The 26,648-nt window shown below is 40.1% G+C and overlaps 2 protein-coding genes across 6 annotated transcripts; one reads left to right on the forward strand and one right to left on the reverse strand.

The window, feature by feature from the left end:
* Nucleotides 1–879: 879 nt before the first annotated feature.
* On the reverse strand, nt 880–13,395 carry RB195_020296 (uncharacterized protein; the record flags this gene model as incomplete). 2 transcript variants are annotated; one of them, XM_064188534.1, is made up of 33 exons in its annotated part: nt 880–1,023; nt 1,084–1,179; nt 1,730–1,816; nt 1,925–2,077; nt 2,212–2,289; nt 2,362–2,461; nt 3,127–3,227; nt 3,286–3,367; nt 3,561–3,721; nt 4,016–4,076; nt 4,186–4,304; nt 4,365–4,457; nt 4,775–5,007; nt 5,087–5,242; nt 5,308–5,457; nt 6,295–6,384; nt 6,478–6,572; nt 6,958–7,050; nt 7,479–7,562; nt 7,636–7,775; nt 8,437–8,549; nt 8,675–8,779; nt 8,882–9,020; nt 9,099–9,206; nt 9,259–9,414; nt 9,478–9,606; nt 10,302–10,407; nt 10,483–10,661; nt 11,257–11,385; nt 11,546–11,650; nt 11,761–11,874; nt 12,052–12,164; nt 13,344–13,395. In XM_064188534.1, 33 exons carry the CDS (start codon nt 13,393–13,395, stop codon nt 880–882), a joined length of 3,864 nt encoding a protein of 1,287 aa, XP_064044415.1. The 2 variants fall into 2 exon arrangements, with proteins under 2 accessions (XP_064044415.1, XP_013295979.2); XM_013440525.2 differs by lacking the exon at nt 13,344–13,395 and having other exon boundaries at nt 12,052–12,162.
* A 617-nt stretch (nt 13,396–14,012) lies between these two features.
* RB195_020297 (uncharacterized protein) lies at nt 14,013–25,909 on the forward strand (the record flags this gene model as incomplete). 4 transcript variants are annotated; one of them, XM_064188537.1, is made up of 31 exons in its annotated part: nt 14,097–14,174; nt 15,656–15,789; nt 15,849–15,929; nt 16,877–16,969; nt 17,032–17,120; nt 17,265–17,361; nt 17,430–17,559; nt 17,629–17,712; nt 17,903–18,081; nt 18,149–18,271; nt 18,557–18,668; nt 18,725–18,884; nt 18,958–19,070; nt 19,663–19,752; nt 19,835–19,933; nt 19,993–20,083; nt 20,146–20,255; nt 20,525–20,695; nt 21,687–21,863; nt 21,925–22,057; nt 22,422–22,555; nt 22,614–22,809; nt 23,036–23,109; nt 23,353–23,475; nt 23,537–23,686; nt 23,924–24,057; nt 24,206–24,355; nt 24,641–24,800; nt 25,211–25,357; nt 25,653–25,709; nt 25,805–25,909. In XM_064188537.1, 31 exons carry the CDS (start codon nt 14,097–14,099, stop codon nt 25,907–25,909), a joined length of 3,774 nt encoding a protein of 1,257 aa, XP_064044417.1. The 4 variants fall into 4 exon arrangements, with proteins under 4 accessions (XP_064044416.1, XP_064044417.1, XP_013295978.2 ...); XM_064188535.1 differs by lacking the exons at nt 15,656–15,789; nt 20,525–20,695; nt 21,687–21,863; ... (10 more) ...; nt 25,653–25,709; nt 25,805–25,909 and adding exons at nt 15,988–16,033; nt 16,447–16,462 and having other exon boundaries at nt 14,013–14,174; nt 20,146–20,288; XM_064188536.1 differs by lacking the exons at nt 14,097–14,174; nt 15,656–15,789; nt 15,849–15,929; ... (17 more) ...; nt 22,422–22,555; nt 22,614–22,809 and having other exon boundaries at nt 23,038–23,109.
* Nucleotides 25,910–26,648: the final 739 nt, after the last annotated feature.

The raw sequence follows: 26,648 nt of genomic DNA on the forward strand, positions 1-26,648 counted from the left end.
AATCGTGCGTATGTAACACACTAAATTAATAACAAAGCAATTGGCAAGAACGACGACACAACAGAGAACACAGAGCGCTAAACGCGTCATCTAAGCGGTCAATGCGAGCATAGATTGGCACCAGAAAGGAAGCACCTTCAGTACCCAATACGGGACAACTGGTTACACGGGACAACGCTGCTTTATGAGGAGGAAGGAAGAGTTATTGCAGGTTAGATGGTTCATTTGATGATGCAACAGTCAGTTCGCCGAGTGATCTGACCATCGCCTCATATTACAGTTAAAACTCTTAATACACGTACAGTGGTGCTGCAGCCAATACTCAGAACACAGCCGGATCGTTAAAAATGCTCATTTGAAAGGTATGTTTAGAAATTTAGCTGTTCATATCGGTACTATTTGTTTCGTGACCTATTTCAAATAATGAAATATCTAAGTAAGTACTTGTGACCGTACTTTGGAAAGCGAAGAAGGTGACAATAATAGATGAAAGATGTTGCAGGCAGTTCCCGATACGACTAGCACACACTAAGAAGCTAGCTACATCACGCATTCTGTCATTGGACTGAATTTCGCCAACCGTACAATAACAAAGCAAAACAAGCGAAGGAAACAGTGCGTGTTCATTACTAGCAGCGCCAGGAGGAGATGGACGACCAACATTATGCTAATTAAGCTGCAATATACACAGTTAAGTACGGTGTCAGCTTCGAAATTCTTCTTCACAAACGAAGCTGACATGTCGGCTTAGCTGCACGATGTTCTTCTTCTGCACCATTTAACAACTGTACCTTCGCCTATCCACTAGCCAACATCCAAAAGACAAGGCAATTTCAATGCTATGATGGCAGACCTTCGGAAACAGTAATTGATAATTGGTTAGAAAGCAGCCGTTGGGTTTGTCTTCTCGTCAAACTGCATCGCATTGTTGATAATGTCACTGACAACAGCCATCATTCTTGTGTAAACATTGTCCGCTTCTGCATGATCTGCTAATCCCAACAGGGATAACTGGTAACTAGCCTGAAATCTGATCGGTTTAAAGCGTTTACAAATAAATTCACATTCCTTAATCCAACGTACCTGCTCTATTTCGTGACAAATGTCAGTAGATTGTGTTACAAAGTTCTGCATAGAAGCATCATAATGACGATCAGGTTGAGTTGCACCGTGGATCCTCTGCAAAGACCATTATTCAAAGCTCAGAGTTATCAAAAAAAAAGACCCCCGAGAGGAAGTTTTACGCCTCTCTGAGATCGTCAAGGTAAAAATAATGACAATGGCAGTAAGAAGTTCTCGAATTGGAAGAAATAACTGACGGGCTGTCAGTGCAAAGAAAGAATCAGAATACCAAACCTTGAGCATTCAATTTCCAATTCGTAATTCATATAATATATATAGCTTCTAGAGAAACCAGAGGCAACGAAAGAAATTAAATCTGGGCAAAACTTTGTGAAATTCCAGCAATCAACTTCATTTCAGAACAATATGAATGCTTCAAAATCAATAGATATCAAAAAATCAATAGTCTTCCGAATCCGTAAATGAGTCATAACATTTTAGAGGTGCCTTCTTGCCAAAAAAAAAAAAAAAAAAAAAAAAACTAAACTGAACATATGTCTGCACAAATAGCTAGCAAAAAAAGTAATAATTATAATTTCTACACTTCAACAAAAAATTAAAATTGGGATAGTTTTCTGCTCTATTTTTAGTGCATTGTCTGACTCACTCGAGATATTTCTCTTTTCTGGTTCGCTGCTGCGGTGTGGAACATAGCAACAAGCATATTGAGGGTGTCGTTGATATGATTTATCACCTGAGCACGAAGAAGTGTTTAATAAGAGTTTAACTGTTGATGGGATAGCACCGAAAAAATAAACTGAACGTATCCGTATCCGTAGTTCAAGAGGGATAACAGTCACACCTTTTCCGAGTCTCTGCAGCCATTTCGAGCCCATATAGCCAATCGATTTATCTCCAGTTCAACCGATATCAGGGAACCAAGTAATGATTGAGCAATGTCTTCTCGGGGTGCGACACGATCCACAAGGTACTGGACAATCGTGGCAAACATACACTGAAAATAGTCCCTTGAATTTATTTAGTATTTTTTTAAGCATAAAAGCAAAAGCATAAATATCCCTTCGCTTTTGTTATTTAAAAACAAAATCAAAATTTAACAAAATAATGAAAGATGTATATGTGACACACCAAAACTGGAATTATATTGATTCCTCGAATGATGTAGCTTGGGATGACATACTCTACATGTTGTTGATATTGTGGGCCCTGAAATAGAGATACGTATAGCGTAATTACAAGAACAAAAACAAAAAATAAAACGCTTCTGAGAGTGCTTACTCGAATGTTACCAATCTCTATATACACTCGTTCGTAGATGTGGGTGACACATCTGGCCTTCTTCAGTAACCTCACAATGGATTCAATAGATTTGGATGATCTGTAAAGAGAAGAATGCCAAGAAATCACAATAAAAGACTGAACAGCATAGAGCAATACAAAATAAAGTCCACTACATTTTTTATAGCTTGCACGATGAGTTACAATGGCTAAATGCCTTACGTGACATCCCAAATCCTATCCTTTCATTTATTATGAGTTCTTGAGGTCAACGTTCGTAAAGTTATTTTGCAAAGCAAACTTGGATGAAAACATCCGATAGATCACTCGCATAATCAATGTGGATCACTACTTCCATCATTCATATTCAAAAACATCACAAGACTATAAAAAAGGATAAAGTCAGTGGGGTATCAATAAATTTGGGATGCGTCAGCACGTTCTACGGCAATTCGTAATCGTTGAGGTTTTGAAACGCGTGTTGGCCTTTACAACGAGTTGCGGGGGGCAATCGGAAATCAAGTCAGTGTTCTTATCTTCCAAGACACGTCTAGTCCCAATGTATCGACCCTGGAGGAATGAAAGGTTCGCTCAGCATTAGAGCGGTTTCGAACCATCGACAGTGTAGCTACAACGGACCTCTTTCCGATAGCGCCACACCCGCCCTCCACAGGACTATGCAGGAGCATAAATGATAAGAAATGTCTTCAGTTGGAAATATTTTAATAATCACATAAAAAGTTCCGTATAACTGCGATAACTTACAGTCTTGGCATGTTCGCTCCGTGATGCCGATTAATCTCAGCTGCAACCGATCGTATTACTCCCCACAGCGTTTTTATTAGATCATATAGATGAGTTGCACGCTGAAATAGTTAAGTAGTTAATCTCAAATAAAGATATTTAGGAGATTAAACGATTTACATGGAAGAGGACGATGTAATGTGGATGGAATGGGATCTGCATGAACTCCGTGATCTCGTCTTGAGCGTATTTTGCCACTTCTCTATATAATAATGATTAAGCAATATTACGTATAATGAATAAGGAGGAACAGAATTACTAAGCTCTCAGATTTTCAAAATAAGTACCCTTCAAGTACACACACACATAGAAGATAAAAGTTTAAATGGTATCAGACTATATGGTTTTGAAGTAATAAAAATAAAACCTAGACTTATATAGCAAGTACCACTTACTCTAATTCTGAGCAAATAAATGCTCGAACGAGAGCAAACCGCATTGCCTTGGCAGGGTATCGGTAACCCATAGTGTACCAGAATTCCGGCATACTACGAAGTGGACGACATCGCGAGTTACCCTGCACAGTCTCAATTTCGTTGTAGAAATTGCTGATAACCTAAAAGCTCAGCTCTTTATACAAGTCTTATAATATTACTCCTAGACAGATATAACAGACAAAACAACACGCGAAAGAATCACACGCAACATAGCGGCTAGTGAAAAAAAGAAGTACAAATTCAATCCTACAGGATTCTCTCTTTCGACTACTTAATACGCTTAAGTGCAAAAAAAAAAACTGTTGACAAAAGTCGCGAAGTATAGATAATGAACTCCGTGAGGAATGAAAAAAAAATAAACTAAGCGAGTCAAAAGCATCTTGGTTCAAAACCTTGTTGAAAAGCACACTTACTTTATTGTAAATTTCGGCCGGCTTCACCTCAATTCCAGATGCTTCTGCTTTTCGAACGAGACTGTAATGGAAGTATTACCCATATTAAAAGGGCGGAAATGTGCACTGTTTATAAGTGGAACAAAGAAATAGGTAACTACATTGAAGAGACATGGAAAAAGTGCACTCACGCGCTGAACATGTGTTTCAAAACGTTGTGATAAAGAAGTTTGGCTTGCATCTCTACAACAGCGTCTGTCGTGAAGCTTGGTGGATAGGTAGACTTGTTGAATTCCAAAAGCGCAAACAGCTGAAAAACAAATGAACAAGAATGTTATAAAGTTGCATAATAAAAAAAAGCAGTTGCTACCTTTCGTTTCTCAACTTCGAAAGACCCATCATCAAACCAAGGTTCACAATACATTCTCAAAGAGACAGCCAGATTTTCCGGGTCGTCCAGCGCCTAAATAAAGTTTGTCAGACGAATGTGGCCAAATTCTTTCCGTCGAAACAGGGTAGGTACTGTTGAAATGAGGGGTTTCTTGAGGTTGTTAGATATCATCAACGTCTCATGCACAGAAATGAGGATCTTTAATTTGGTAAAAAAAAAGAAAAAGCGGAAAAGAAAAGGTGTGGCAGAATGTGCTGCAAAAGCTTGAGTTTAAAAAAAGTTCTGACTCAAGCAATGTAGGAATCATCAAATTGGAATAAGAAGAGAAACTGCGAGAAACTAGCAGTAACGGACAATGAGTCTAAAAGAGTAGACATAAGTTTGCTTACAGCTTCCGTCGGACAAGCACTAAGCATGAGCTCATTATCGTTGACTGGAGGAGGAATCGGAGAGAAACCGCTGCTACGATCTTCACAAGGCACTTCATACATATCAGCGTTCCCCTTGCCATCTTCGTTTTGACTGCAACGGTAGCGCTCAATTTGTGTTTCTAGAGCTTCGTTCTCGCACTCTACTTGATGGCGGACATCGTCAGTAAGGAACGAGGAGGTTGGACAATCATCTGAATAATAAAAACACTAATAACAATATGCTTACTCGGTAGAAAGGAAAACTTCGTAGTACTCCAAAAAGCAACTCACCCGAAAATAACCAAGGTTCTGCAGCAGAACTAACATAAAGAAGAAAGTAAGCAGAGGTTGTTCGAGTGCCTCCAACTGCTTCTGCTTCAATATCACTCCAAGCTGCACTTTCCACTCTCTGATCGTTGAATTTCTCCCATTTGTCATCATCAATCCCTTAAAGAAAGGAATTCAAAGAATAATAAAAGAAGAGAATCTGAATAGAACACAAAATGTCCCACCCTTTCGAACATAAGCCCAATAGTGACCAGCATTAGCGTGACCTTGATGAATAGCCACCGCATGCAGTTGATATCCCTTCTGTTTCAATTCGTCACGTTCATAGATTTCGTCAATCAATTTCAACAATTCAACTTCTCGTGCGAGTAATTCTAAGGAGAGCAAAATTCAACAAATTGTTCAGAGGACAAGCGGCGTCCCACGAATCTGTGGTGGTACGGGTTTGAAGTGTCTAAAGCGTTATCGTAGATTGTGAAGAATGGCTGATTCCGTCCATTTCTTCCTAATTGCCCTCAAAAACAGCCCAGAGGATGCAGGTTCGAGCGTTCCGGGGCGTTATTTTCTACAACGGGTTCTATTGGAGCGGGAAAATTCGAAGCTGCATCCTTCGGGCCGTTTTTTTTACGGCAATTGAAAAGAAATGGACGGAATCAGCCTCTTCCCCACAATCTACGACCCCGTATAGGAACAATCCACCTGAAACTCGTACCACCCCAGATTCGTGGGATGATGCCTTTAAAAAGCAGTAATGTGGATGACAGTAGAAAAGCAAACCAATACAAAAATAATCCTACGCCGAATACGGACTAATAGAGTATGTCAAAAATTGATAACCATTGCTACTGTTGGGTCAAAACGACATGAAGCACGGGCAGTAGCCCAAGAGGCTGCGCTGGAAGCGGCACAGTGGAGAGTAGCGGTTAGGAACATGCAAGGGTACTCGCTACCGTCACTCATCTCTGCAGATGTCATGGTTCCACCTCAATTCCAACCGCTGTCTTCATCAAGCCGTTTCGAGCGCAGCCGCTTTCGCAATCGTCCGTGCTTCATGTGGTTTTGATACAGGGACTCTCCAAAGTGTGTAATTCTGCTCACAGCGAAGAGATTATTTTGAAGCAAAGGCTACCACGAACTCCTCAAAATTTCGCGAACGACTATAGAACACAAAACACTTAATCTTTAAAAAAAAAAAGACTCAAAAAGCTCACGTTTGTGTTTTGATCGCAGTTCGTTAATAGAATTCTCCAACTCCGGTATGAAACCATAAAGTTGTGCCAAATTTGAGGCACTAGGTACCACTGTAATCGGAAATACAATGAAAAGACCAATGACTACAGTGCTTTAACAGAAAAAAGGATTAGTTAATATGAAGCAGCAGAATTCCAACTTACCAGCAGGCTTATCCTCGACAAATGAGTGGACTTTGTTGGCCGGACCTGGCAATGGGATTGGGCAAGTGTCGTCATCCATTTTCTCATTAGGAGCACTAGAATAAAGCAATTGAAAGTGTAAACAGTTATAAACTAGACTGAACTAAACTACAAAAGCGAAAATGTAGAATTGATTGATTTTTTTCCTTGTGCTGGGTATGAACATCGTTTTTCACTTAGAAAATGCTAGCCAAAGCGCAAAAATGGCGCCGAATTATGGATACGAAATTCATTCGAAACTAGAATACACCAGGAAATTACCACAAGGCATAGCTAAAAAAAGCTGAATCAATGTCCTATTAGTTAGATAGGTTGTAATTTCTTCCACTTTCAAGTGCTATGATGTCCAATAATAATTTCCAAAATTTGTGCATACTTGCTGAAGTATTGTTGCAGAAACTTGAAGGATTATAGCCACACCTAAAAAAATTCAAGACCAACCTATCAGCCTTCTCCCCTTCGATGAAACGTAACGTTGCTCTGAGGATATTCACAATCTTGTCAGAGTGATCGCCAACCGGAAATTCGTTCATTCTAAACACTCATTACAGCCGATAACTTGAAGGAAGCAACATTATTATTATTTATAAGGAGCAAAGGAAGAAATGTTACGCTCAATTACCATTCCTTTATACTCGTTTAATAATGTTTTCTGATATACTCTATCTACTTCTTCACACAATAAATTCAAGACAAAAGAGTCTCCAATCAGTGTAATGAGTAAACAGAAAACAATGTTTTAAATTATTGCACAAAAAAAACAAGTGATCTCAAGCAAAAGAAGCATTATTCTAAGCAAAGCCATTTGAAATCCCTCACAAAATCTAGCTCGCCGCTTCGGTCTTGGATATAAGAGCTGCATCGTTTCATTTCAAAAAATACTTTCATCCATGGAAAACTCAGTTTTTAGAATTCCTTGGTTCTAGTAGATGCGCTGATATTTTTAATTCCATATGACCTACCCTTTTAGCTCAGCGCGAATATCGGCCAACTCGTTACGTAGACGGTTTCTTTCCTCGCGAAGATTGCTGACAACGTCGTAGTTACTGAATTGAACAATAAACACTTTGAAAATGAACAGTAGCGTATTTAGTTGCAATAAAACAGTAATACTGTTACCTCGCCATGTAGCGATCCATGAAGATGGTGCGAGGAAAGTGAAAGCGCATGTTAAGTTTTTCAGTTTCGCCCTTGGTCCCGTTGAAGAAATAACGACCCAGCGAGAAAATTAGCACTGCAGGCAGAGATTCGAACCAGGGCTGTAAAGAATGGTTTGAGTTCTGTTCGAAATATACGCCTAGGAAGCACTTGGCTCCTGTCACGTGTACCGCAATAGATCTAAAAAAGCGTTTCTCCTACAACAGTTTCTGGAATGACCATTCTAAGTGAACGCTCTCACGAAAAACCAAAACGAGTGATGCATTTATGATGATATGGTGGGGTCAAAACGATCTGAAGCTCGCTGCAGCCTCGCAAGTGGCAGCGCTCGGAGCAGCCTGGTGGCAGCTGCAATCGAGATGGGACCTCCGATAGCCTCATTATTAATGCAACGATGCGCGGTGCAAGCAAGGGTTCCCGCTCGATCCTACTACGCTGCACCGCATCGAACACAGCCGCTTTCGTAACTATACCTAGCTTCAGGTCTTTTTGACCCAACTATACCGCAAATATCTGACCGAAATTCGCTGATAAAGCTGCTTAGTAAGAATGAAGCGTGGCAAGTGTTCCTAAAATATTCAAGACAGATACATCAACTACATTCTTCGTACGTTGAATGAAAATAATTAAGCCTTTTTTAGACTTCGAAAAACGATACATGTATTGGTAGTAAGACGAAAAAGTTAGGAAGTAATACTAAAAAAAACGCTAGCATATTCTATAAAGCAAAGTCTTTGAAAGAAAAAGACAGCTTTCTTTTACCTCTTTTCCAGAGTCGTTCAGAAACTGATGAGCCTCCAATGCATCATGTAAATTTCCATGAGATACGTGGATTGGAAACAAAGACGTATACTCAAGTTTCGTCCAGGTCTTATCTGTAACTCAATTAAAGCCTGTACTTAGATATTTTAGAACAAAAAACGATGCAGTGTCTAGGTAATTGACCTACAGAATTTGAATGATCGGCCTTTGCGACGTATGTAATGGTTATGAAACAAACCGTTTGTTGCCCTTTCTGCTTGATATCCATGGAACAAATCGCGGATCCAGTCAAGGTGTGATCGTGAAGTCGACTCAGGTGGTGGAACTACCTGGCTATCCGTTACTAAAATCGTTCAACAAGTTGTCATTGAAAGAAAGCTTTCTGTTGGAAAGGTACATCTCAGAACAGCATTAAACACCTCACAAAATTAGCGAAAAAGCTCACCCATATCTTCAATTTTTGCATCTTCCTTTGGCGGTGGTGCAGCTACTTCTGAAATGATAGGGGTTTGCTCCAGAGAAGCAGCGGGAGACGTTTCCATCGCATCTACACTGCGGCTTGTTGGGAGAGGTGATGTTTGTTGCTAAAAAACACTACGTACTATATCTATACTAAGAGAGACTTAGAAAGAAAAGAATGAAGAATTAGATCTAACAACAACCTGCTCCGAAGCAGCTAGCTCATTCGCATTTTCTTCCTCTTCGACTTGTGGAGCATCCAACCCTTTTTCCATCCATTCCATCAAATTGGACATCATTTCAGAGGCATCCTGAAACTGCAGTATTGATTGGGATTTGAAAAACACAATAATTGATATTGACCTGCTGACGTCCAAGAATAACATCACTCCTGCTTCTTGCTGCCAAAGCGCTAACAATTTTGAGGGCTTCAGTGGGATCAATGTAACGTCTGTTTCCAATGTCCATACATGCAAAAAGAAACCGCATTCTCTCCACTAAGTCACTCTCGGTCGCTTGCTAGAAAAACACAGTCATGAAAGATGGAACAAGCGAATGGACTCCAAATAAAAAAAAAGAAACCTCTTCATTTACAGTGTCCGATGGTTTAGGGACGAATTCGTAGACGACGCGACGAAAACGAGGCAAATGGAACAACAATTGAGCCACGACATTGAACCAGCAAGTGTTACCTGTATTGTGTAGGCCAACCTGAAGTAGGGGACATATAGAGTTGGTAAGAGTGGTGATTTATGAACAGACGAAGTCTTTAAATGCTGCTGTATCCTGCAGCTGCTCAAATACTTTAACAATGTAAAGATTTCAATCTATAACAACACTGAATGAAATTAGTTCCAATATTATTCACATTTAGTTAGTTTACCTTCGGTGATGTTCGTTTATTCACAGTAGGCGTACCTGCGATAACAAGACAAATTAAGAAGCGAAAGGTTATTTCAAAAAAATCCCTCCTGTTTTGTAGGAATTGATCCGATTTTACCTCATTCTTATACAGTAAAGTCGCAAATCCAGTTTTCGAAACTGGACTCATTTCAGACTATAGCAATATCCAATGTTAAGGACGTTTATTGAGAATCTTGAACAAGCAGGATGCAAAAAGTGTGACGGAAAACTACGAAATCTTATTTTTGAGTTATGATGGCTTTCTGGGTATTTAGCAGCTAAATGAATAGAAAAAAAGAGAAATGACTCAATAGAAAAGCTCCGTAAGATTCTCTGCACGATTTGCAAAATCTAAATTCTTCCGCAGTTGCTATCGTTAACACAACAACTGGAAGCAAAATACCGTGCGTTATTCAAATTCCAATACATTCATAAATCTCCAAAATTTAATGCTTTTCTATTAAGTGAAAAAGGAAAGCGTGGAAGCAAACAAACGTACTTACCGATACACCTTCCTTCCTTAGCATCTCTTCAGGGTTCGCCGGCAGAGAAGAGACATAGGAACGATTTCCGGGTGGTCCCTGTGAAATCAGAGACTCTGCTATTGCTCTAAAAAAATGGATTTATAGAAAGAAAGGATTCAATAGATAGATAAGAACGAAGAAGAGAGCAACGTGAACAAACTTTTCAATGTCGCTTTGTTCCCTTTCAGCTGCTGATGGGAGCGCTGGCATTGGGGTGGCAGTAGCTGCCGTAGATCCAGAACATGTTGTAGGAACAACATGTACAGCGCCACCTTGTTGGGACATTTCTGCTGCAGCTTCTTCTATTGTTTGCATAGGTCTATTAGCACAACCATGCGCCTAAATTGGTCAAAATTTAATTTAAAAAACGGATCCAAATATTTTCCTCTCACTCTCAACAAGGCAAATGTTCATGAACAAAATATCTCAAAGAGCTGAGGAAAAATCGAAAGACTGTTTCTTCCAACTATAGTTCAATTATGGAAAATGAGATCATCTTTAACTAGTAGGTTGCCACGATGATCAACATGACAAGTAATAATTTATAACAATAACGTTAAAAGAGAAAGCTAAAAATATCCATCCAACTTAAACCGTAAGCCACAGTGCAGTAAATGTAGCAAAAGAAACACAGCTGTAATAGCTTCATTCAAGATTTCTCCTCTCAGAATTTGCTTTTAGTGATAACTGCTACCATCTACCCTCAAACGTGGCTTTTTCTCATTAGATTTAGACTTAACATGCAACAACGTCAAACGCTAAAGTGATTTCTATACCACGCCAACGGGGAATGACAGACAAGAGAGGCAGAACGACCAAAACAAAACAAAGAAAAAAATTTCCCGGCATCTATTTCTCTACCCTGTTCCCCTCCATTCTCAGTTCTTAAATCAAGGATTTTCACGTAAATACAGGAAAAAAAAAGAGATCTTACGGGACGTGGTGTTTGTGAACGCTGCTGGTCTCTTTCAGCTGCATGGTTTAGTTCGTCCATGTAAATTCCGACAACCTCTTGCAGGTATTCTTCTTCATTGCTTGCTTTCTGGGTTCGCAAACGTGGGTGCTAAAATACTGGGTTAGCAAAAAGGATCTAATTGCAAGCGATGCTTGATATGACTTTAGTGACAGAAGGGACTAAGAAAATTTAACTCTGAAATCCTACGACACTTAAAAGCTATTTCAATGACGGTTTAAAGTACAAAAAAAGGAATTGTATGACTCACTCGTATTGCTTTCAAACATAAATCTTCGTTGAAATCAGAAGATCCCAAGAACGAACGAATACACTCTATTGTACACTGCTCTTCTACACTTGGTCCACCACCAGTCTAGAAAGTAAAAAAAAAGGCAATGCTGGATCACAGTGCCAAAAAAGAATGAAGTAACGATACTAAGTCTTCATATTATTTCTAATCATAGACTAAAAACCCATTATTACCTCTCGAAAAGTAACAGCAAGAGGAGGTGCTGGTGGCTTAGAATTATATGTCGGAGGGGGCGATTTGACGGGTGCAAAAACTGGTGGTTGAACTTTGTGGGTCATATCGCTCACCTTAACCAGGAAAAAAGTAGAAGGATGAAAAGTTCCAGAGTCGATTTCAAGTAGGGAACTAAGAGCGGCAATATTTAATTTCACAAATATTCCGAACGAACAAAAGAAATGAGAAACTCGCTTAGTAAACGAAACGAAATGTAAACGTTAACAACTTGAAACAAATTTGAAACCAACATTCTGAAAATGGGCATTATTGGAGCTCGTTGGAACATGCCTAGCTTGATAATCTGTAGGATCGGGCTTCTGGTGAACATCCATCGAGTCTTTCTTGTTAATGTCTGCCATTTCTGCAAACAAACAAAAGAACTCATCGATGACTCATACGACATCGTTAATTTCGCACTTCAAAGAGACGGAACTGTGCTACGACACAAGGGAAACAATCCAACCACAAATTAACTAAAATGAAAGAGAAAAGTACATAGTGAAAAGAAAAAGTGAGAAATTTTTAGAATGGCACGTTGCCAGAAATGTCTGGCGATTTGCCAACTCGTTCGCTGCGTAGCAGCCCGCCACTCTTCGTCGCGCGGGTTCGCAGCGTATCGCGAAAGAAAAAAGAGTGAAATGTCAATCGAACAGCTGATTCAGGTGTTGAGTTAGAAGTGCAGAACTAACAATAACTTCAGATATGAGAGAGATCGCTTCAGAATCCATTATTTCCAGAGAAAAAGCACAACAATTTACCGCATAGGGAAGTTTTATTTACTCAGCTGAATAAGAGATAGAGTCTGCCTTGAAGAAGTGCTACTGCACGGATTCCACTTGCTTCTTAAAAAGCGGGATTTTGGGTGTTTTGACGGAGGTGAGTCAGGCTTTTCTTTGATTTCACATTCTCGCACTAAACGCAGACCTCATTTCAAAGTTCAGAGTAGAGGTTCACAAGCTAAGTGATGGTTATTCGTGCAGAATTATCACGGATTTCAAAATTATCGGTTAGTAAATTGGTGTTGAAATCGATGAAATCGATTGGAACTATCATCGACGTGTGATGAGTGCGCTCAGGGCAGTGTATGAGTCGTTCTCCTCGCATACATCTAATGCGTCAGTAGTCAAGTTTATGAGCTGTCTCGACTTGTTCCATGAATGAAATAGATCATCGCATTCGTGATCTTCAAATAAATCCACGAATATCGGAGGAATCTAGTGATCTCCTGTATATTTTATGTTTATTGGATTTTTTCTAAAATATATGGGTGCGTGTAGCGCGGTCGGTAAGAGATTCAACTGTGATTGGGACGGTCGATGGTTCGAGACTGCACTACTGTCACTCAAGCTTTTCAAGTCCCTCTAGGATGAGGCATGTGTAGCCTATCCCAATGACGTGCGGGGGCCTCTAGAATCGACAATTCGTGCCAGACTTGTCTGGGAGGATAAAAACAGTCACTGGACACACGCCCCCGCACGTCATTGGATAGGCTACACATGCCTCATTCATAAATCCTAAGGATTCTGAATTGAATTCGAACCTGTACGCGGATCCATCAGGGATTGATCAACGCCTACTATTAGAGGCATCATCCCACGAATCTGAGGTGGTGCGGATTTCAGGTGGAGTATTCGTATACGGAATGGGAGACTATGGAGAGGGGGGTGATTCCGTCCATTTCTTCCTAATTGCCGTAAAAAACGGCCCGGAAGATACGGCTTCATTCGTTTTGGCGCACCATTTTGTACAAGAGGTTCGACTGGAGCGCGCCAGTCTTGTGCGGCGCCGCATCTTCCGGGCCGTTTTTTACGGCAATTAGCAAGAAATGGACGGAATCACCTCCCTCTCCCTAGTCTCCCATCCCGTGTACGAATACTCCACCTGAAATCCGTACCACCTCAGATTCGTGTGGTGATGCTTTAACACATATAGTCGGGTCAAAACGACATGAAGCACGGTGCATTTGCGTACGCAACGGCGCGGTAGAGGCAGCAGTTGGAACCGAGGTGCGACCATCGCAAACTGCGTACGTAACTGCGTGAGTACTGCCAGCAACTGTCCCAGCACGCTCCTAACCGCTACGCTCCACCGCACCGCCTCGAGAGAAGCCGAGTACGCAATTGCACTGTGCTTCATGTCATTTTGACCCTACTATATCTCGCCACATCCCGACCTTTAAAGGTATATAAGTCATCATTCTTGTGACTGGATGCTCATCGAGCACTCGGACGGTGTTATCATTCCTTTCTTTCAAATTCCTTGCGAATTACCGTCTCCGATAAGAACTGCAACAATGCGCTCGCCGATAACCAATATCTTCAACGAGTGGCATGACAATGTCCAACTGCTCACATGCAACGGAATTCTGTTAGTGAGCATTGGTCTTAAAAATGTTATGTCTGTCACATTTGCGCAAATTCCTATTTGAAAATGATATGTAAAAGACGTCTTGTTTGGAGAGTGCTTTCCAGAAGTGGAGTTTGTCTCTTGCATGAGCAGCTTTCACGACAAACGTCTTACTAAATGTGAAGAAGCAGAATAGGTGAAAATGAGCATAATCCTTGCTTTCCTTTTATGTTTTGGTTACGTCTTACGGTATTATTTTAGGGTGTCAATTTCAAGACAGGAATTCAACGTTTAGCGTCGACATAGGCAGGTGATCTGGGCATTGCGCGGATTTCATGCTCTCTAGAAATAAGACGTAAAGTGTGAAAATAAGCTCAAACGTAACATTAGGTTAGGCTTAAGTAGGTCACGTGATAAATTTTAATTTAACATAGTTCGCATACTATAGACCCTTCTCCATTCGTACTGCAACCGGATATTGGGAAGTTGTGTGAAATCAACCAAAAAGACAGCCGTAAAGTGAAAGAAGAGAAGGAATAAGAGTTAGTGTCAGGAAAAGGGTGTCATGTCGTACAATACTACAAATCAGTTCAAGTTCAATTTATTCGGTTCAAGACGTCCTGAAGTTCGGTGCAGTTGCGTAATCGGCGGCGCTCGAAGCGGTGATGCGGGACGTAACGACTGGGATTGAAGGGAACCTTACTAGCACCACTCATTGTTGGAGTACGCGATGGTTCCACCTCGATCGCAAGCGCTAACTCCACCGCGCCGCTTTGAGCGCAGCCGCTTCTGCAATTGCACCAAGCTTCAACGCATTTTGACCCGACTATAGCTGTGGCGAGCTGTGGGAAACATCTCACACTTACGCTTAAAGGCATCACCCCACGAATCTGAGGTGGTACGGATTTCAGGTGGAGTATTCGTATACGGGATCGTAGATTATGGAGAGAGGGGTGATCCCTTCCATTTCCTGCTAATCGGCGTAAAAAACGGCCCGGAAGGTGCGGCGTGTGCGCAAGGCTGGCGCGCTCCAATCGAACTCGTTGCACAAAATAGCGCGCCGGAGCGTTCGAAGCAATATCTTCCGGACCGTTTTTTACGGTAATTAGGAAGAAATGGACGGAATCATCCTCCTTAATCCTCCTTAATCTACGATCGCATATACGAATACTCCACCTGAAATCCGTACCACCTCAGATTAGTGGGGTGATGCCTCTAATGAGAATGGGACTCTGGATAGCGTTTTACATTCATAAGGCATGAAAAGGAAGTTCGGCGCAAACGACACAGTATAAACTATTGGTTCCTTCAACGACGAAGTGTATTCCAAGGGGGCAAGAGGAGGGGAAAGAGCTAGATTAGATCCACCGCTAAGTATAGCTAGCTCTTTGGAGCTAAATAGTTGAATAAATGTCCTTGGGAACCTGAGAAGATAAGAAATTCCCAATTCTTTATATTTTTGCTGTAGTAGAAGTGCAAACCCTCACAATCTACCATTAACCACAGGTTAGATTGGCTAAGCTGCTCGAACAGCAACCGTCCATTGACGGCGATCGTTGCGCAGCGTTTTTGACCGCAACGCAGGTCACCCGTAGTTGTGTCGGGTTGGTGTGGAGGCGTTTTAATTCAAAACAAATCAAGTTAGTTTTCTTGAATACTGTTGCTGGATTTGCTTTCGTTTTCTATTGCAATTTTGAAGGATACGCCATCCTATGAGAGGTTCGAAGTTCTCGCGCAGAAATACTGTCCCAACCTCAGTTTCAGATACAATCTGTTACTGGTACGTTTTTGAAAATATTTCCACGAATTTTGTTAGCAGTTAGTCAACTAGTGTTTAGCTGAGATGGGAAGAAGCAGAGTGGGTGCGATTTGAGATCCAACCGCGTAAGTAGGGTTTTGTATCGCTTGAAAGGAAAGTGATGCATTGTTTTACAAAATAGTAACATTGTGAACCCTCAGAGGAGTTGTGTTAGAATTAGTACACGTATCTAAGTGAGTCATAAATAGAACAATGTATTAGGTTTGAACTGAAGCTCCTGAGCTTTCGTGTTCGCTCCTTTTCAGAGATTTAGTTGAGTTGGTAACAGTCTAGCTAACTCTATTCATTAATTGTGTTAAATAAAAAAGTATTGATTACGCTCTGTTGAGTTTTAATGTTCTGTTAAATATATGCTCTGGGTAAAGGGTCGTTGGGGGGAGGGCACTCAGTGGCGCCCTTATTTCTTGAAGTAAATAAACAATCGGGGCCCTAAGGCCTAAGCATTATTCTTAGAGGATCTATGACAATTAAACTTAAGTTACTAAGAGAAAAAAGTAAGTTAGAGCTTCGGGAGATAAGGGCGCCACTGAGTGCTCCCAACGTCACCTTATCCATATGCTCTGATTGAAGGCATCACCCCACGAATCCGGAGCGGTGGAGTATTCGTATACGGGATCGTAGATTATTGAGAGAAGAGTGATTCCGCCCATTTCTTCCTAACTGCCGTAGAAAACGGCCCGGAAGATACGGCTTCGAGCGTTCCGGCGCACTATTTTCCACAAGGAGTTCGATTGGGGCGCGCATCTTCCGGGCCGTTTTTTTTTATTGCAATTGGGAAGAAATGGACGGAATCACACCCCTCTCCATAATTTACTATCCTGTGTACAAATACTCCGCCTGAAATCCACCCCACCTCAGATTCGTGGTATGCTGCCTTTAAACTCAAAAACTGGTTGTATCCAATTAAGCGATGGCGAACGAGAAATTGGAACGATGGAGCTATTCTGTTCCGGTTGCAACAAATGGTTCCATGGGAGATGTCTGAAAGACCTTAAGGACTTGTTAGTATTTTCTTCGGTATTTCTCGTGTTAAAAGTTCGTTTGTAACTTGATTGTATTACAGTTATGGGCTTAGTTTCATGGTTTGCTATGTTTTTCATTGCAAAGATTGTAGTCCCACTGCTATGGAAACTTGGGTTGCTAAACAAGCAAGTCGGTTTTGATCTCTATTTTCTTTTTGTTTCTTCTGTGATTTTTAGGTCCTTGTCGAATGAGGCAAAAATTTTATGTTTACAATAAAATCAGGACAATATGGTTTTTCTCGGGACTGTTAGTCTTTCTATATATCTGTTCCAGATTTCAGTCATATGTGTGTGACGGTATTGGCTAATTTAACTGCTGAGAAACTGAAGCAAGACGGTTTTCAGAAAGCAGGGGAACATGTCTATTTCAAGTAAGGGTTGCGTTGGATTTTTCATTTTTAGTTTCGTTTCCGGATTAGATTATTCAACTTCATTGCAGTCTACAAGAAACAATAATACCATATTTCGATGCCAATTGGGAGAATTTAACATCGATGCCTCGCAGAGTGAAGAACACTTGGCATACAACTTTACAAAAAACGTTGATAAAGGACACTGAACTTTTCAAGGTTTTTTCCTTCTCGCGATACATCAAGTCTTTTGTTTCGATCCTATTGGCCATTATCCTATTGGCTTAGGTTAATCCTGAGGATGAAAACAGTTTTGCTCTCATGGAAACGAATCTCGCAGACATTGGACCGGTAAATGAATTCGTGAAGCAGGTGATTTTTTGTGTGTTATTTTTGCATGCGGACTGTTATGTGTTATTTTTGCTTCTTATTTTACGTACTGTTTCATTTTTATAGTTTTTCTTCTCTTTCCCTTTCTATCTTCCCTCACTTGGCTCTTCTCTTGTTCTGATTTGCGTGATATTAAAACTTGTGTTTGGAAGTTGTCTACTTTTGTGTTAAGATTGGAAAAAAGAGCAACAGCGGCGAGAAGAATAATTTGGCCTCTACTCTTGTCGGAGCGCAACAAGGAATGGGCAGATCTTCTGGCGCTGATTCTGATGTGGATGGTGGTCCGAAAACTCGTGGCGCCTCAAAACGACGTCACGTAGACACTATCGGAACTGGAAAGAAGCCGAAACTGTTAGTTTAAACTGTCGATAGTTGTTTATATTCTCGTGCACAATCTACTTCTTCGACTTCTATCCAGTGCCACAGACTACTCGTCTTCAAAGATTGCGGCTTCGGATGGATCGGGACCAATTGACTTTCCATTCAATAAAGAAGGTTACCGCTACTTTTTGGTAGAGAGGGACCCGAACGTAGCTGACAGGTTGGGGATTTTTTGTTTGTTTCTTTTTTCCATGAAGTAGATATTGAAAAAAAAGCACAAAACAGCGATGTTCATTCGACCAATGCTTGCTTTTCATGCGTTACTGTACTGTCTTTATCATTCAATAAATGATCGTATTCACCAAAAATGAAAGTTTCTAGCTAGGGTCTAAGTTCTCGAATCCTTCACCTTTATTAGCTTTACATTTTTCCTCTCCTTTGTTTTAACAAGTTTCTATTCTTCCAGGAAATTTTTTCACATATTAAAGTTTTCCTTATCATTTAGAATAAATATGGAAGAGGATGACAGCCTTACCCCAAGGATCATCCCACCCTATTTATATCGGCTTCACCTGCAACGATCTGTTTCGATTTCACCAAATGATCGTGCTCATGAGGTTGTTATATTATCCTGATGTAAATTGTCGTAGTTTATATGTGCTATATATTTCAGCTGCGAGTATCGGACGATCAGTTGACTGTGACAGGATTTGAAGGATACCGTGTTGCTCGTGCCACACATGCGGTTTCTAAAGGTACCTGGTATTTCGAGGTCAATTTCCTGAAGCAGCCGGAAGACTCGCATATTAGGATTGGATGGAGTCAACCTCTCGGTTGGTGGTTTTTTTTAGCGCCTGTCTCTCATTTCTGATAAAATATGGCTAGCAGTGGCTTTAAATCTTTCAGCAGTCGTGCAGTCTTGCATAGGTTATAACAAGTTGTCATATAGTTGGCGATCGTTAAAGGGGACAAGATTTCATGATGCTATCGGAAAGAAATATCAACTTGGAGGTTACAAGGTGCCGATACTTCTTTCTTGACGGTGGTTTGGGAATGTGTACCAGTCCCATTCAAACTTTGATCTATTGGAGAGAAAATGACGCAATTAATATCGAATATTGTCCTCTCCCGTACTTTCCACACCTTGAAGAGTATTTCGAAATCATATCAAGAAAGCGTCAAAGGCTAGGGATTGCTTTCTTGAGCAGTATATTGTCAGATATTCTTTTCATTGTTGTGCTCGAACAACTTCGTTTTTCTTTTGTTGGTTTTTTTCTGTGCACATATCTTATAGGCTCATAATTATTCTATAGAAAACAGTCATGAACTAAATGAACTAGCTGAATCATGTTTAGTTCACCTAAATCACGACTCTCCTTTTCCAACATAAATGTTTTGCGTTGAATTTGTTTGGTTTGGTGAAATCCTGCAATGATTTTTCTATTCTAACACCATGACCATAAAACGAAGGTCTGTGCCCGGCCTATCAGGAGGCTTTCCTTTCTTGCTGCTTAAAATGACCTACGAATACATTAGCTAAGTTGGGAATGCGTCATTTTCTCTCCAGTATCATGTTATATGTTACATCATATATTTTCAATAGTGTTTCAGGAGGGCGACATTCTTGGGTGTCTGATACATCTTCCTCATAACCGTGTTAAACCAGGACCGTCTAGTCAGTGGCTACCTTCTTCATATAAAGTGAGTTATTTTTAGTTGTTTATTGGTGCCGCTTCTGCTCTGAGAATTTCTCAATTCAAAAGGAAAAAATCGCGAAATTCAGGATCTACCGCTTATCAATTTCAAGCATAATTATTTTTATGAGAGTCATGATGAAGTGGCAGATGTTTTAAAAAACCTCGAAACTTTGAAAGGAAGTAGAGTGAGTGAATGATTATTATGTATTATTTTGACAATGTCTATCGAATACTCTTTCTTTAGATTGAGTTTTTCAAGAACGGGAGGTCTTGTGGTGTTGCTTTTACCGACATATATAAAGGGTTCTATCATCCGGCGGTGTCACTCTTTAAAAGTAGTTTTTTTTTTATTACGATTTTGCTTGGTCTTATGTGTAGCAATACACATCTGTTTCAGACGCTACCGTAAGATGTAATTTTGGACCGAAACTGCACCATCTACCCGCTGGTGCGCAGCCCATGAGTGCAAGAGTAGATGAACTTTATGTGGAACAAACACTTAGTGATGTTTTATTTCTTGTATCTAATGGTCATGTGTGATACTCATTGTGATCTCTTATTGCATCTCCACATTTTCGTTAATTTATTACATAGGCCTCCTCCCGTCGTAGCATTTGGTGTTGCTCATTGACTACCATTACTTTCAAATCCCCGCTTGGCTTCTGAAGTAAACACTTAGTGTTTTTACGTGTATTGTGAAATGATGTTTTCACATATATTGACCGAGAATTTTGTTTTGTACGAAACTTTTTATTTATTATTCATGTTCTGTTCAGTGCATGTTCAATGCTCTGCGTGGAGTAACACACAAAATGATGAAGGTAGTCCCAGTAAGAGCTCTCGAGGACAATTACATGTACCTTGTGTACAGTGAGAAAGACTTGAGAGGGTTTGCAGTTGATCCTGTTGAACCGCAAAAAATCAAGACTGCGGCAGAACAGTACAAGGTGATCTTCTTGATCAGTTCGCTTTGGCTTCGGTGATCATTGCTTATCCACAGCCTCTGCTTTTTGAGAACTGTATAGTGGGGTCAAAACAACATGAAGTTACGCAACCGGCTGGGCTCGAAGCGGCGCGGTGGAGCTGACAGCTGGGGATTTAGGTGGAATCGTCGCGAGCTACAGCGACGATTGGTGCTAGCAAGGGTCTCCACTCGATACTAACCGCTGGGACCTACAGCACCGCTTCGAGCGCAGCCGCTTACGCAACTGGACCGAGCTTCATGTCGTGTTGACTTGATTATAGCACATTCTGTTCATGCCAGCAGAGTTTGCTGCGACGCTTTCCGGAGTTTACGAATTTCCTGGATATCGACTGTGTGTGCGTCCCTCCATGTTTGAGAGAGGCGTGGTAAGACGCTGCTCGTGCAGATGTGGACTCTATTGGCAACGCTAATTATTCGCATGTTTTAGTATCAGGCAGTCTAAGCATTTTTCGCATTAATACATTGGCTATTGGTAACTAGTAGATAAGTAGAACAGTAGGTAGAAAAGTGGATTTCTTAACAATTTTCTCAACTTTAAATGTTATGTTGTACGTTAGAAGAAAGAACAAGGTTGAATTTGGGTTGAACAAGGTTATTTACCGTGTACAGTGCATAACTATCGTATCTTGACAGTGTGAGTCTATAGACATTTACGTCCAGCTATACCTTCGACAGCAGGTTTCTATAGGTCAACCGTTATGATGTGAGCAACGCTGATCCATTTTTAATGTTCACAGTTAAAATATGTCAAGATATTCGCGTGGTGAAGATCTATGAAGAAACACTAGAATTCGGATCTGAATTTCATATCAGTTGAATAAAACAGATGTCTCCATGCAGTAGAACTGCGCTACCACACTTTTATAATGCTGCTATATATTATATTGCTTTTATATTGCTTCTCGCACATGTTTTCTGCTTGTTGCATTATTTCAATAATTTTGCATGTGCAGGTGACAGTCGCAGCGGCACTGGTGACACACCACCACTGGGATCATGCTGGTGGTATGGACAAATTCTGCAAAATTTGGCCCGCGGACAAAGCGGAAGTTTATGGAGGAGATGATCGCATCGATCATTTAACACATAAGGTTGAACATGAGGAGAAATTCAAAGTTGGTGAAATGGAGGTGAGGAAATAAATTGAGTTCTGGTGATCTTCATTCATTTTCTAGTATGAATGTAGTGCAGGTAGTCGCATTCAAAACTCCTTGTCATACAAAAGGACATGTCTGCTACTATGTTACACATCCTGGTGACAATAGCGGAATTGTACTCACAGGCGACACCCTGTTCATTGCTGGTTGTGGAAAGTTCTTTGAAGGTGATACATTAATGGTATAGTAACTTCACAATTATCTTGCTGCTTCGGTACTTTTTGTATGAATGGAAGGTTTTTCTATCGGTCGCGCTCGAGGCTGTGCGGTGGATAGATGAGTTTCGTTTTGGCCCAACTATATAATTCATTGTAATTGTTGCGACCTGCTTACGTAAATATAAAAATCGACGGCATTTAAAAAATCAGAATGAATTAACTGAAGACTGTTTCTTCAGTGAATTTTTCATCTGCGCATATCGTCAGTTTAAAAGAATTTTCAAAACCGTTTGATTCTTATCGTTTGTGAATCCGCTCGTTGTGAGTCTTATAAGAGTTTCCGCACAGTACAAACAGTAATACCTGTTTCCAGGCTCTGGCGCTGAGATGCATCGTAATCTAAATGAGATTCTCGGCAAACTTCCTGATGACACACAGGTTTACCCAGGACACGAATATACTCTCAGCAATCTCAAGTTCGCCCATCACATTGAACCCAGTAACGAGGTGCGAAATTGCAGTAGCAGTGATCCGACTTTTAAATTGATAGAAGCTTATTTTCTAGAATGTGAAGACTAAACTTGATTGGGCCGCAAAACTTCAGGCTCGTAACGAGCCTACTGTTCCTTCAACCATTGGCGAAGAAAAGGAAATAAATCCTTTCATGAGAACATGGGCTCCAGAAATTCAAAAGAAAGTTGGCGCCACTGATCTAGTGGAAGTTATGGATCGTGTACGACAAGCAAAAAATAGCTTCAGAGGTTAACCCGCCATGCCATATCATCATATCTTATATATGTTATTTTATACACTTCATATATTTGTTGTTTTTGTAAATTGTGAAGAAAAAGCTGCTTAAGTAAAGATTTTAATGCTTCTAGATGTGATTTGACGTTTTATGATGTGTTATAGGTGCTATTCTCAGACAAAGTACTTGATTATCAGTTAATTCGGATTTTATGACATAGGTATACGTTGCAATCTTAGGTATGGCAGATTCCGGGGATGTATTGGACGATTTGGATATTGCTCAAGGAGCAGTTTTAGTAAAGTCCTGTGAGGTGATGTTCAACTAGGTCCTACTAGTTATTGAGTTGATTTTTTGATATTCTCCGAATTTTTTGTTTTCGTGGAGTGCACTTTCCTTCGTACTGAAAAAATAACGGTAGTGTTGGGTGTAGATGGCTGCCTAAGTGCAGCTGTTCATTATTTCAGATGTCTCTGCAGGTCGGTAAATAACCGTAGCCTTAGGGTTTGAGACTTCCATGGTTTTTCTTACATGAAACACTCAGTCCCTGGTCTAGGTCCCACAAGATGCAATAGTAATCCGCGGTTACGATTTTAATAATGGTATCGATTTTTCAAAATTGATGGCTTCATACCTATCAACCGGCTTTCAAGCTACTCATCTTGGAAAAGCAATAATGGTGGTTTTTTTTAAAGTACAAATGACTTACTCGGGGGAATTATGAGGATTATTCTGAACAGGAAGTTAATGCAATGTTGGATGCACGTGAGAAGGAGCAGACTGAAGATAAGACCGCTCACTTCTTTCCATATCCGGAACAACGTCCCATTCCGGCTTGCACCATATTTCTTGGATACACGTCAAACCTAGTCAGCAGCGGTCTCAGAGAGGTAGCGTCTTTATCTCAGTTTCCTGAGATTTTTTCACATCCGATCTCTTCCCATAATGGAACTCTGACTTAGGTATTTTATTGCCGATTTCGTTGAAAGTAGAAACATTCATAGAACTCAGAACTCTCATTTCTTTACCTGTCTTATTTGCTTAGAATCTATTGTTTGTCAGCTAATCAGAATGGATTAGCTATTGACTTATAGAGACTCACATTTTTCCTGATAAAGTTTTAACAGGTGATTCGGTTTGTGGTACAACATAATCTTGTCGACTGCGTTGTGACAAGCGCGGGTGGAGTCGAGGAAGATCTTATTAAATGTTTGCGACCATCTTTTTTGGGTGATTTCCGCATGGATGGCAAGCAGCTACGGTGCGTTACTTACTGCATGTAAATCTTTTCTCTTTTTTTTTCCTGTTTTTTTTAAATTAAAATGTTGCAAAAAGCTTTCCTCAAAGTCAGTGTTCTTGGTGCTTTGAATCAATCAGTGAAATCAGCGAAATAATTGAGTAAATTTCAGTTCTCAAGGATTGAACAGAGCTGGTAACATTTTAATTCCTAATGACAATTATTGTGCGTTCGAAGACTGGCTGACGCCAATTTTGGATGGATGCATGGAAGAACAAGTCGAAAGTGGATTCAACTGGACACCTTCTAAGCTCTGTCAAAGGTTTTGTCTAGTTTTCATGGATTTACTGTAGAAAACGTTAGATGAGTGACTTGAGCAGATTTAAAATCTTCACTGGAACCTCTGCAAACATTGATGTCATGAAAATATCAAGTTTTTTTTTGTTCACTCTCCTTTCTAGATCAAATTATCCTTCGGCGAAAAGTTGAGTTGTGTTGCCCAATCTGTTATCAAGTAGTAGAGACTTATTCGTCTTTGTAAGCACCAGTAGATCTGAAATCTATTCTCTTCAGAAAATTTCTCACCTGTGTGTCTAAAATTTTACAGGCTGGGCGAAAAAATCGATAACGAAGATTCTATACTTTATTGGGCTGCTCGGAATCATATACCTGTCTTTTGTCCAGCCTTAACAGATGGAAGTCTTGGTGATATGTTGTATTTTCATTCCGTTAAGCGTTCTCCGGGAATTCGTCTTGATATTGTAGAGGTATGATTTAACTTCCATATCTCCATAGAGCTCAACTCGACATTTCATTCTTTACTATAAAAATAAATGCTATTGTACAAAGAAGATTAAGTTACCAGAATTTTCGTAGTGAATAATTTTCTGCGATATATAATGTTGTGAGGGCGGGCAAATAATAGATGAATTTAGTTATAAGTTTGATTCGCCAAATAACTTCTCGGTGACTTCCTGGACAATGATCAAAATTATGCATTTAACCCAAATGTTACCCTATGGACCATCGTTGCAACATATGAAACTGTACTAGGAAAATAAAATAAGGAAAGTAGCATTTTGGTGACGTTTAGAAGACGATTTTCTAATTGACAAGAAACCAGGAATCAAAGACTAATTAACAATCATGGTTTTGCAGAAAAATGTAATCTTTACAGGACGTGCGTCACATCAACACCATGGCTGTGAAGAGTTCTCGAACAGGAGTTCTTATTCTAGGAGGAGGTGTCGTTAAACACCATATCAATAACGCAAATTTGATGCGAAATGGCTCTGATTTCACCGTCTATATCAACACCGGCATGGTATGTACAACTCATAATGTTTTGAAAGGATGCGAGAGAGAAATTCTGCACTTAATATCTTCTTGAAAGGGAAAGTTTTTCTGATTAGCTGGAATGATGAGACTATCCTGAACTTTTGTATCAAGGTAGTTTTGGAATCTTCACATGACTCAAAAGTAGTGGTCCGCTAAAACAGTTTGTTCAGCGTAAGATTGTGTATTTTATATATATAATATATTACATATGTTAAACGTTGTATACTGTTGTAAGACTGTTTGAATTTCCTCTGACATCATACGATGTATTTTTTTTAAAGGAATTTGATGGTTCCGACTCTGGTGCTCAACCGGATGAAGCAGTCAGTTGGGGAAAGGTTTGTTCCAAGCAATAAACTTGAAGAACCATCTGTTTGGATGCACCTTATTTCATTTCATTTCATTTTTTAAATGGTTTCTTTTTTTTTTGAAGGTAAAACCTGCTGCTCAAGCAGTAAAAGTTTGCGCGGATGCTACGCTGGTGTTTCCACTGCTTGTTGCTGAAACGTTTGCGAAAAGGGTGCATAAGAAGAATTAATGCTTGTTGTTGTGGTTGTTGTTATGCTTGTTCCTGTAGAGATTATTGCTTGTTTTGCTTGTTATCTTTCTATTCAGAATTGAAGAAAATTAACCTTTGTTTTCTCACCTTATGTTGATAAATTTTCCCGTTCCTCACGGAAGAAAGTGTACAATAAAATCAATAATTACCACTTGCGCTTGCTTGAGTAACTTTCTCGGATTTGCGCAGTTCCTCTGTTCGACGCACGTCCCTCCTCTCCGTCTCCGTCGAATGTGCAGCACGGTTCTCGTTATAAACAAGCGCTTGCAATTATACATGCGATATTTTCGGATTTTTTCAAACCACAATTTTTCGAAATACACGTATATATGCATATTCTGTTCACTTCATAAACTTGAAAAATCATAAGGATAAACAAATATTTGGGTTTGCTGGATGCAAGGAATCCAAATCGTCCTCTGGATTAGGAAATTAAGAGATTGCAGGTGATCTAGTATGAGCATAGAAATGCGATTGCGCTATATAGTCTTACTGTGCCGATGTTCATCGAAAGTTGAGCATTCCGATTTCCTTTTAGTTCCGTAATTTTTTCTCCTTCTCTCCTATTTGTCCTTTAAAGAAACTATCTATTCCTAAGACGACTATAGTTGCAATATGTAACACACAATAAATAACACAGGTTTGATTTTCGTTTTCTTCTCTATAGATAGATCAGGAAGTTTACGGTATGTGACGAATATCTGGTGATATCATACCG

This window comes from Necator americanus, chromosome II (genome assembly GCF_031761385.1).
Source record: "Necator americanus strain Aroian chromosome II, whole genome shotgun sequence".
NCBI classification, from domain to species: Eukaryota; Metazoa; Nematoda; class Chromadorea; order Rhabditida; family Ancylostomatidae; genus Necator; species Necator americanus.